The 12,407-nt window shown below is 39.0% G+C and overlaps 1 protein-coding gene across 2 annotated transcripts in view; it reads right to left on the reverse strand.

Moving 5' to 3' along the window:
• The window catches only part of Gabra3 (gamma-aminobutyric acid type A receptor subunit alpha 3), a 241,892-nt gene that overhangs the window by 118,269 nt on the left and 111,216 nt on the right, over nt 1–12,407 (reverse strand). For both annotated transcript variants that reach the window (XM_017601916.3, NM_017069.3), the window contains exon 3: nt 7,022–7,143. In XM_017601916.3, the coding sequence (XP_017457405.1) occupies nt 7,022–7,143 (122 nt within the window). The remainder of the gene's footprint in view (nt 1–7,021; nt 7,144–12,407) is intronic.

Raw genomic sequence — 12,407 nt, forward strand, 5'->3', positions numbered from 1 at the left:
CCCACTATAAAAAAACATTCACTGGCATAGACATGTAAGACAGAAGACAGAATACCGTAATAAGTATAGTCAAGTGATTTGAAATACAAGTTTTATGAATGTAAATTGGAACAAAGTTAGTATTTTCATTAAATTGTGCTGGGAAAAAAATAAATACCAGAAATGAAATTGAATCAATATTTATCAGTAGTTACAAAATGCAACTCAAAATCCTTAAGGATTTAAGGACTTTCAAGTCTTACTTGAAAGCACAAAATTACTAGGAAAACCCCCAGGGTAAACACTAGATCATAAAAATAAGCAAGATAGAGAAAAGGAGAAAAAATTTGATACCTAAACCTCAGACAGGAAGCTAGACTACACAAATAACTGAAAAGTTTAAGCATGAAAATACTCCCAAATCATCCGATTATAATGGATGAAGAATGGCCCCACTAGGCATGGTAGGCTAACAGTAAAAAGCCTAGTTTCAGGAATGTGTTACCTCTTGGTTTTGTTAGCCAATGATATCTCATAATCTCCAAACATTAAAGGTATGCTCTCGGTTATCAATTTAACACTAAGACTTTATTGCTGAAGACACTATACTTGAATCCTAGAACACAGACAAAAATCTAGCTGGTACTCAATAGAAGTTTCATCACCACTGACTAGCTTTTATAGTGCTGCTCGGTGCTATGCACACTACTATAGAGAATGAGTCATCAATCTTACCCAGCTATGAATCCTGGGAGCTACAAAAATGACTGGCCTAGAAAAGGCATGCCCTCTGTAAAATCGGGCTGTGAATATCATGGAAGAACGCAATAATGTTCTGGTTGGAATTTTAAGTCCTACTGTACAGGATGAATTCCAGAACTGGAATCATTATTGGACAAAGAACATACAGAAAGATAGGTCACAGTTCCTAGGGAAGAAACAGCTAGCATTATTCTGCTAAATGGACATAGTATTAAACCAACTACTAATGATTTATCATTATACTCATAAATTAATGTATCCATTAACTCCCATCAGAGAAGTTTCTATTTGCATTAGATGGTAATTAACACAGAGAGCAACACAGTCCAGAATGTTCAACCCTAAATGGAACATCCATACAATATCTCCTCTTCCTGTGATTCAGGAGTCACTGTGGAAGAGAGGAGATAAAGACCGTAAGAGACAAATACGGTGCATGAAACAGTATCTTCTGGACACAGCAAGACATCTGTACATATAAATTCACAGTAGTTGGGACAGCATGCACAAGACCTGTTTAAGCTCAAGCCGAACCAAACCAATCCCTTTACAGAGAGGGGAGCTGGGCATTAAATGCCACTCATAGCTGAGTAGTTATTATGGTTACTTGAAGAGGCACAGTTAAGTTACCTTAAGGATGTAAACCTTGGTAAGTTGACCATATTCCAGTAAGACGTCACATGTTCACATGTATATATGGATACACAAGTTTGAAGTGATGTACAGAGGGCAAAAGGGTACATATTTGGGTTGATCAGAAAGGGAGATGGATCTAGGAAGAGTTGATCAAGTAAAGTAAATACGATCAAAACATATTGTACAAAAATTCTCAAAGTTTGTTCTACTATGTATGTTTTTACTATTTGGTGATATTTAATGAATCAGTATTTGGTTTTTCTACCTACTAAAGGTAAAGGCTTGAAATAATGATTTTAGGTTCTTTTCTAATGCAGCCATGTAGGGCGCCCTCCTGTGGTGAACAATGGTATTGCGCATGCGCAGGCTTTGCACCTGGCATCAGTTGGCCGATAATATGCTAATGAGGGAGCAGTACCATGCTAATGAGGTGATTCGTGCTCCACCAATCTCTGAAGGACAATTAGCATAGCCTCAGCCTGCTGTCTATATAAGGCGAGCGCTTTTGCTGCTTGAGGTCCCCATATCAGAAATGAGGTGGTCCTGCAATAAAGGCTGTTAAGAAGGATCCGACGGTGTTGCGTCTTCCTTGCCGGACAAGGTGGGCGCTACACAGCCATACTCTTAGTGCTACTTATGTTTATATCTTTTCACGTACATTTTTGAAAATTTTCCATTTTAGCTCTTTTTTGACTCATGGGTTGTACATAGAAGTGTGCTGTTCAGTTTCCATCTAGTGATAGACTATCCAAATATATTCATATCATTGAATTCTAATTTACTTATTCTTGGATAATGAACTGGCATTGTACATTGTAAATTTCTCTTCTATTTTGATAGTCAACCTGAATTAAAAAGACAGGGTCTTGGGGCTAAGAAAATAGATTTGTCAAGAAAATACTTGCCTCCCAAGCACAAGAACCTGAGATCATGCCCCACAATCCAGGTTAAAAAAAAATCACTCTTGTACTCTTGTCATTTCAATGCTGGGGAGACAAAGACAGGGATCCCTGAGCCTCATTGGGTGGCAATTGTGGTTTAATTAGTGAGCCCCAGGCCAGTAATAGATGGCTTTAATGAGGATTGTAATCTGGTCTCCATACACACACCCAGAAAGCGGGGGGGGAGGGGGGGACAGACAGAGAGAGACACACGACACACACAGAGAGAAAGGGAGAGGTGGGGAGAGAGGGGGGAGGGGACAGGGAGACAGGGAGACAGGGAGACAGAGAGAGAATCCTAAGGTGGTCTCAAAGTTACAATGTACCCCAAAGTGGCCTGGACTCACTATCCTCCTGTATCAGCTTCAACACCCTTTTCCTTTTGTAGACGAGACTGTGGTCTGTCTTAATAAATATTAATAGGAAACCCGGAAATCTATCATCCTGTCGTTGCTTATTAGAATGCCATTCATCAGACTGGTTGTCGATGCATGTTCTTTTTCTGCTGCCTCTACCTCTTTTCTCTGTCCCATTTGTAACTGTAGTCCTTTCTCCATTCTCAGTTTTTTTTCATTTGCCTGCAATCTGAGGTATTGCTTCATGAATGTTTAGCATATATCTCTATGAATAAACCCCTTTAGCATTATGAAATAATCTCTTTTAATCACATCAGTATTATTTGCTCTTTACATGTAACTCTGATAATAAAAAAGAGCCAATCTTCTTTTCATCTGTGTTAACATAGTGCATATTATCCCATTTTTAATTTTAATCTGCTAATACCTTTATCTTTAAAGTACCTTTCTTGGGGAGGGGAGATGCGGGGAGGAATTGTGTAAGGGAGACCAAGAGGAAGGGATGAGACAGAAATTTTTGGTTTTGCTTTTTCTTATTAAAGTATTTTAATAACTTCATATATGAGCACTGTATCAACATCACTCCTACTCTTCCATTCTCCCCTTTGTCTTCTCCCATACCCTCCTCTCACATTCATGACCTCTTCCAAACTTGACTTGCTCTGACTTCCACTATTAGTGTTTTAGATATGTGTTAGCATTTTGTTCCTTCAATAAATACCTGAGATGAAATGATATAAATGGAAATAATATTTATTTTGTCCCAGACTTTTGGAGGTTTCAGTCCACAATCACTTGGCCAAACTTTGGCTTTATGCCAGTGGTGACAATCTATTTCTTTTCATAGTTGTCTTCTTGTCACTGGTTCTAAGCACTTTGTTCACTTGGTAAAATGTTCTTCATGTTTTCTTGTCTTTAGAATTCCTTAAGACTTTTTCATTGTGTTAGATTATAATTATATTTAATTCAGACTATTATTAACAGTTTTTCTTTAAATTTATTTTACGTCCCTGTCAGAAAGTCCAACTATACTTAGACAAGACTATTTGAAGCTGTCCCACAGTACAGTGATGCTCTATCTTCCCCTGCCCCTGTGTTTCATTTTTAGTAGCTACTATTTATATGTCTCCAATATTATTATTCTATTCTTCATGCCCAACCTTCTGATGCATTTTTTCATTTCATATATTGGATTTCTGTATCTATAAGTTTAATTTATTTGTTGACTGATGTCTCCATTAAACTTCCTCGTGTTTTCTCGTTCTGTTTTAATATTTTCACTGTAAATAAAGTACTTTACCACACTTCATCTAGCAATTCTTTCATCAGTGACAGTGATACATTCACCTACATAATTTGCACTAATTGTTGTTGCTTTATTTTTAATCATTTTTCATACTAAATTTTTGTCTAGACACTAGCCATAGTGAAGCATTCTTTATTGGCTATTAGGTTTTATGTTATAAATGCATATATTCTTGACATTTGTTATGGTATCCTGTTAAGTTATATGGAAATGGGTTGACCTTTTCTATTCTTTTAAAACTTAACTTTAAGCTTTAGTGTGGATAAATAGATCAGCTTTTAGTCTTAGAATATCACTGAGTCTCACTGAGTGTCTGTCCTTCTGAAAATTCTACATCATACTCTGTGTAGTGTAATTTTTTTTGCTAGATTTAGTAGAAACATAAATTACTCTCAACCCCATTGTTCCTCCCTGTTTTTCAATTGGCTTTCATCTGACCTGCGGTTGTTGTCTTGTATAAATAACCTGACAATACCTGCCTGAAAACTTGCAGAGAAATCCTTTGCTGATTTCCAGACCTCTCTCTGGTTCTCTGTCTTGCTTTTCTCTTTCTCTCCTTACCTACCCCCTCCCTATACTCCTGCTACTTCCTTATGTTCCTGGTAATAAAGATTACATCTCCTAAACTGAGGAGACTAATATATTCTCAGTTCCTCCAGTCTTTCCCCTTTGTCTTGTCACTAAGGACCTCCAGCAGGCAGCATCATTAGGACTGCTCCTAGGCAGTTGGCAGCTCCCAGGTGAAGCTCATTTTGTTTGTTTCCCTCAGTTTAATGATCATTTGCATGTTCTCCCTTTGTTCAGTTTCTGAAGAACATTACTCAATGCATTTGATCACTTCTCTGTTGCTGTGTAAGATGAGAATATGATAAAGCAAGACCCTGCAATTACAATTTAGTTATAACCTCATTTCATACGTTGACATTTATGTCTTAACAGACAATTATATATTTGTGAGTGGGAGAAAACATTATGTAATATGTTTGAAGGTCAGGGGAGCTTCTGTGGTGTAGGTTATCTCCTTCCAGCACTTCATAACTCCTCCCTCCTATTTATACTACCTTTCCTGTTCAACAACTCAAAAAACAAGATAAAAAGCAGTGGTTCTTCCCCGTCCATCCAACTCTTCTAACTCTATACACTAATGTGTCACTGACTTTGTTTTTCCCATAATCACCAATGAAGGAAAATACAACTAATGCACAGTGGATTTCTTCCAATATTGTCCTACCTCAGTGCATCATTTGTATCCCACAACTCTCATATAGACTTATTCTAAAAACAAATAACAAAACCTTGCAAATATATTTTTTAATCTATTTAGCAAATGTGTATTATAATAGTAGAGGTGTAGTAATTGCAAAAATGGCTTGAAGGCATATTGACAGGCTGAGTTAACATAACAATGAAAACTACTATGATGAGTTGGAACTGGAATTATGAATATAAATGCTCGATACATAAACACCTACATTTATATGTACGTGTATATACTTAGGCACATATTTGTGTGTGTGTGTATATATATAATACAAATATAACTATAACTATATACAGGTATGTATATGACATGTCTATGTACATATGTGTGCATGCACACGTGTGTGTTTACCATTTTCTAAGCTCAGCTCACTGAAACAAACAGGAGCAATGAGGCTGCTACAGCAAAAAGAACAAATAGATTCTAAATATAACTCCTCACAAAAGATCTACTCTGGAAAAGTGACTGATTAGTATGCTAAACCAGACAACACACAAGATAAATCTAAAATGAATGACTTCTATTAAAAAATTGTTTAAAATGTGGAGGACCATATCAAAAGAACAGAGAAGCCAAGCCAAAATGATTTACAGTATAAAACTTATGACAAACTGGGAGCAAAATTATTCACCAAAATGAATAGTCTTATTTTTAGATGCATTGTGTAAGACAAGAAAGTTCATACAGGTGATTAGCTAACTAGATAAGGGAAGAAAAATACTGTGCCTTTTAAAATGCCTTCTGGAATGTACAGGAATAATGAAATTCACTGTCGTTGTCTATGCAACATAATTTATAGTTGTTAAAACTATTGGATGCAAGTTGGAAAATGAAAGCAGAATAGTCTCAATGCACTTTACCACACAATGTCTATTAAATATAAGCCAAAATTGTAATTCTAGGGTGTGTAACTTGGTAGACATCAACCTTAAAAATCAAACACACACACACACACACACACACACACACACACACACACACACAGCACACATATACACATGCATGCATACATATATACACCACACACATACATATATACATACATCACACGCATACACACACGCAAAATGTCTTCTTCTTGAATAATTCTCCAAGAAAAATCCAATTAGTTCTTGTGCTTTCGTTTCCCAAACCGAATGAGCACCCTAGCAACTTCATAGATTATTATCAGATTATATGTTGAAGAGGAATGATGATGGTCAAGCCTGCATAAAAATCCAAATCAAGGGAGATTGTTGTAAGGGATATTTTGATTATAATTAGAAAGTTTTCAAATGGAATACAAATTAAATTAGGTTAAATTATATGTGTATTATTTATAAGGTTTCTTGTTCTATGAAAGTATGTAATAAAGGCTTCAGCAATAAAAGAGTACAGAATAAGTGACTACCTATCAACATATTCCATAGCATAATATATTTGTCTTGCTTAATGAAATTCTCCAAAAACAGATGACAGGTCAGTTGCTGAAGTAAAAGATAAGAATAAAATCCTGATGCTCAGAGTGAAAAAACTCAAGACTATAGACTAAGACTATTGGTCAACAGAAGGCACATTATTACATTTTTAGGGGCAATATCTTAGCAGAGGGCTTTTTTTTATACATTTTTTTATTAAATTTAGAGAATACTTTATTAGTTTTTGTAATCAAACCCACGTAGATAAGACCTTACATATTTAATACAGTGTGTTACCCCTGTACAAATGGAAAAAACTTAAGTTCAACATTTCTAGACCAATATGGCTGTTAAAGCAGAGGGCTTTTAATAGAGCGACTGACCTCCAAGCCCAGGTCGCAGTCGGTTGTCATAGCCATCCAGAAGCCGATCCAAGATTCTAGTGAAGATAGTGATGTTATCTGTACTATCGTCAGGAATATCTGGGGCATGCTTGGGAGAGAGGCTGCAAAGGAAAGTAAGAGTTCTTAATAGGAAACAATTACATGACTAAACATTTGAATTCTAGAAGATTTCAGTAAGTAGACCAGGTAAATTTAATAGCTGTACATCTTGACCCACAGAGTAAGCAATTCTTTTTTTATATTTTTTATTAACTTGAGTATTTCTTATTTACATTTCGAATGTTATTCCCTTTCCCGGTTTCCGGGCCAACATCCCCCTAGCCCCTCCCCCTCCCCTTCTATATGGTGTTCCCCTCCCCATCCTCCCCCCATTGCCGACCTCCCCCCAACAATCTAGTTCACTGGGGGTTCAGTCTTAGCAGGACCCAGGGCTTCCCCTTCCACTGGTGCTCTTACTAGAATATTCATTGCTACCTATGAGGTCAGAGTCCAGGGTCAGTCCATGCATAGCCTGAGTAAACAATTCTTACTTGCTACAATAATTGCCGGTATAGGAAAAGAACAGAACTCAAAACTTGAACTCTTCCTTCTACACTTGCATGAAATTGGCCAGGTATATGTTCCAGTCTCATCTCAACAACAGAAAAACACATGCAGAAATCCTATATACAGTTACTGGAAACAATAAATGGCAGACACTTGATTGATCAAACTAAAGAAAGTTATTATTGCAATCTTACCTCCAATTAGTCCAGAGAAACACATGATCACAGAAGAAGTCAGACAAAACCTTGAACTTCCCTCAGTTGCTACCATATAAAAGCAGAGCAACCAAGCTCTGAGGACTAAAACTTGCCCCAAGATCAGGCCACCTAATTCTTCTAGTCACAGGTCACCATGAAAAGCACCCCTACCCAAGAAACCCTATACAAATCCTATGTCCTATCCAGCTCTCTGTGTCTTCTCGCCAGAACACAGGCAACCACCCTCCCAGGTTTTTCCCTTCAAATAAATATTTGACTTGATGTTTGTTGTGCAATGTGACTTTGTGGTATTCCTTGGCTCCTGGCTGCCAGGATACTTTTCTATGTGAGTCCTAACACTGAAACCTACTCTTATCTGAGGAACTATTGTCAATTGGTGACTACTGGGAGAGGGAAAATCAGTTTTCTTTCAGAATATGGCCCCTGATGGGTCCATGATGCTCCAGGGAAAGACCACATAATTCATCAATAAATGAGTAGTGGAGATTCATTTGAAGGTTGTAAAAATTAAGAAAAAAGGCACTTCCGCTGTTTACCAGGAGTCCCAAACCCGCAGATCCCGGCCCGCAGCAGCTCTCTGCTCCCAAACCCCGTAGGAGAGAGACCTCACCGCCTGGTCAAGTGGGCACTCCTGAGGCTGCAGAGCGGAAGAGACCACAAACACTGCCCACCCCTGCCCACATCCCTGGCCCAAGAGGAAACTGTATATGGCCTCTGGGTTCCCGTAGAGGAGGGCCCAAGAGCAGCAGGACCGCTGCGCCTGAGACACCGCCATAACCTGAAGGGATCTACCGGATAAACAGTTCTCTGCACCCAAATCCCCTGGGAGGGAGAGCTAAACCTTCAGAGAGGCAGACACGCCTGGGAAACCAGAAGAGACTGCACTCTGCACACATCTCTGACGCCAGAGGAAAACACCAAACGCCATCTGGAACCCTGGTGCACGGAAGCTCCCGGAAAGGGTGGCGCAGATCTTCCTGGTTGCTGCCGCCGCAGAGAGCTCATAGGCAGCACCCCACGAGCAAACTTGAGCCTCGGGACCACAGGTAAGACCAACTTTTCTGCTGCAAGAGACCGGCCTGGTGAACTCAGGACACACAGAGGCAAAATTCCTCTAGGACCGGGCACTTTCGCTATTTACCAGGAGTCCCAGAACCTCAGATCCCTGCCCGCAGCAGCTCTCTGCTCCCAAACCCCGTGGGAGAGAGACCTCACCGGCTGGTCAGGTGGACACTCCTGAGGCTGCAGAGCAGAAGAGACCAACAACACTGCCCACCCCTGCCCACATCCCCGGCCTAAGAGGAAACTGTATACAGCCTCTGGGTTCCCGTAGAGGAGGGCCCAAAAGCAGCAGGACCGCTGTGCCTGAGACACCACGATAACATGAAGAGAGCTACCGGATAAACAGTTCTCTGCACCCAAATCCCCTGGGAGGGAGACCTAAATCTTCAGAGAGGCAGACATGCCTGGAAAACCATTAGAGATGGCACTCTACACACATCTTTGACGCCAGAGGAAAACACCCCACGAGCAAACTTGAGCCTCAGGACCACAGGTAAGACCAACTTTTCTGCTGCAAGTGAGCTGCCTGGTGAACTCCAGACACAGGCCCACAGGAACAGCTGAACACCTGTAGATAGGAAAAACTACACGCCCGAAAGCAGAACACTCTGTCCCCATAACTGGCTGAAAGAAAACAGGAAAACAAGTCTACAGCACTCCTGACACACAGGCTTATAGGACAGTCTAGCCACTGTCAGAAATAGCAGAACAAAGTAACACTAGAGATAATCTGATGGCGAGAGGCAAGCGCAGGAACCCAAGCAACAGAAACCAAGACTACATGGCATCATCAGAGCCCAATTCTCCCACCAAAGCAAACACGGAATATCCAAACACACCAGAAAAGCAAGATCTAGTTTCAAAATCATATTTGATCGTGATGCTGGAGAACTTCACGAAAGACATGAAGAACTCCCTTAGAGAACAAGTACAAGCCTACAGAGAGGAAGCGCAAAAATCCCTGAAAGAATTCCAGGAAAACACAATCAAACAGTTGAAGGAATTAAAAATGGAAATAGAAGCAATCAAGAAAGAACACATGGAAACAACCCTGGATATAGAAAACCAAAAGAAGAGACAAGGAGCTGTAGATATGAGCTTCACCAACAGAATACAAGAGATGGAAGAGAGAATCTCAGGAGCAGAAGATTCCATAGAAATCATTGACTCAACTGTCAAAGATAATGTAAAGCGGAAAAAGCTACTGGTCCAAAACATATAGGAAATCCAGGACTCAGTGAGAAGATCAAACCAAAGGATAATAGGTATAGAAGAGAGTGAAGACTCCCAGCTCAAAGGACCAGTAAATATCTTCAACAAAATCATGGAAGAAAACTTCCCTAACCTAAAAAAAGAGATACCCATAGGCATACAAGAAGCCTACAGAACTCCAAATACATTGGACCAGAAAAGAAACACCTCCCGTCACATAATAGTCAAAACACCAAATACACAAAATAAAAAAAGAATATTAAAAGCAGTAAGGGGAAAAGGTCAAGTAACATATAAAGGCAGACCTATCAGAATCACACCAGACTTTTAGCCAGAAACTATGAAAGCCAGAAGATCCTGGACAGATGTCATACAGACCCTAAGAGAACACAAATGCTAGCCCAGGTTATTGTATCCTGCAAAACTATCAATTAACATAGATGGAGAAACCAAGATATTCCATTAAAAAAACAAATTTACAAAATATCTTTCTACAAATCCAGCATTACAAAGGATAATAAATGGTAAAGCCCAACATAAGGAGGCAAGCTATACCATAGAAGAAGCAAGAAACTAATCGTCTTGGGAACAAAACAAAGAGAAGAAAAGCACACAAACATAACCTCATATCCAAATATGAATATAACAGGAAGCAATAATTACTATTCCTTAATATCTCTCAACATCAATGGCCTCAACTCCCCAATAAAAAGACATAGATTAACAAACTGGATACGCAACGAGGACCCTGCATTCTGCTGCCTACAGGAAACACACCTCAGAGACAAAGACAGAAACTACCTCAGAGTGAAAGGCTGGAAAACGACTTTCCAAGAAAATGGTCAGAAGAAGCAAGCTGGAGTAGCCATTCTAATATCAAATAAAATCAATTTTCAATTAAAAGTCATCAAAAAAGATAAAGAAGGACACTTCATATACATCAAAGGAAAAATCCACCAAGATGAACTCTCAATCCTAAATATCTATGCCCCAAATACAAGGGCACCTACATACGTAAAAGAAACCTTACTAAAGCTGAAAGCACACATTGCACCTCACACAATAATAGTAGGAGATTTCAACACCCCACTTTCATCAATGGACAGATCATGGAAACAGAAATTAAACAGAGACGTAGACAGACTACGAGAAGTCATGAGCCAAATGGACTTAACAGATATTTATAGAACATTCTATCCTAAAGCAAAAGGATATACATTCTTCTCAGCTCCTCATGGTACTTTCTCCAAGATTGACCATATAATTGGTCATAAAACAGGCCTCAACAGGTACAGAAAGATAGAAATAATCCCATGCGTGCTATCGGACCACCACGGCCTAAAACTGGTCTTCAATAATAATAAGGGAAGAATGCCCACGTATACGTAGAAATTGAACAATGCTCTACTCAATGATATCCTGGTCAAGGAAGAAATAAAGAAAGAAATTAAAGACTTTTTAGAATTTAATGAAAATGAAGGTACAACATACCCAAACGTAAGGGACACAATGAAAGCTGTGCTAAGTTGAAAAGTCATAGTGCTGAGTGCCTGCAGAAAGAAACAGGAGAGAGAATTTGTCAGCAGCTTGAGAGCACACCTAAAAGCTCTAGAACAAAAAGAAGCAAATACACCCAGGAGGAGTAGAAGGCAGGAAATAATCAAACTCAGAGCTGAAATCAACCAAGTAGAAACAAAAAGGACCATAGAAAGAATCAACAGAACCAAAAGTTGGTTCTTTGAGAAAATCAACAAGATAAATAAACCCTTAGCCAGACTAACGAGAGGACACAGAGAGTGTGCCCAAATTAACAAAATCAGAAATGAAAAGGGAGACATAACTACAGATTCAGAGGAAATTAAAAAATCATCAGATCTTACTATAAAAACCTATATTCAACAAAACTTGAAAATCTTCAGGAAATGGACAATTTCCTAGACAGATACCAGGTACCGAAGTTAAATCAGGAACAGATAAAACAGTTAAACAACCCCATAACTCCTAAGGAAATAGAAGAAGTCATTAAAGGTCTCCCAACCAAAAAGAGCCCAGGTCCAGACGGGTTTACTGCAGAATTCTATCAAACCTTCATAGAAGACCTCATACCAATATTATCCAAACTATTCCACAAAATTGAAACAGATGGATCACTACCGAATACCTTCTACGAAGCCACAATTACTCTTCTACCTAAACCACACAAAGACACAACAAAGAAAGAGAACTTCAGACCAATTTCCCTTATGAATATCGACGCAAAAATACTCAACAAAATTCTGGCAAACCGAATCCAAGAGCACATCAAAACAAAAATCCACCATGATCAA

This window comes from Rattus norvegicus, chromosome X (assembly GCF_036323735.1).
Source record: "Rattus norvegicus strain BN/NHsdMcwi chromosome X, GRCr8, whole genome shotgun sequence".
Lineage (NCBI taxonomy): Eukaryota > Metazoa > Chordata > Mammalia > Rodentia > Muridae > Rattus > Rattus norvegicus.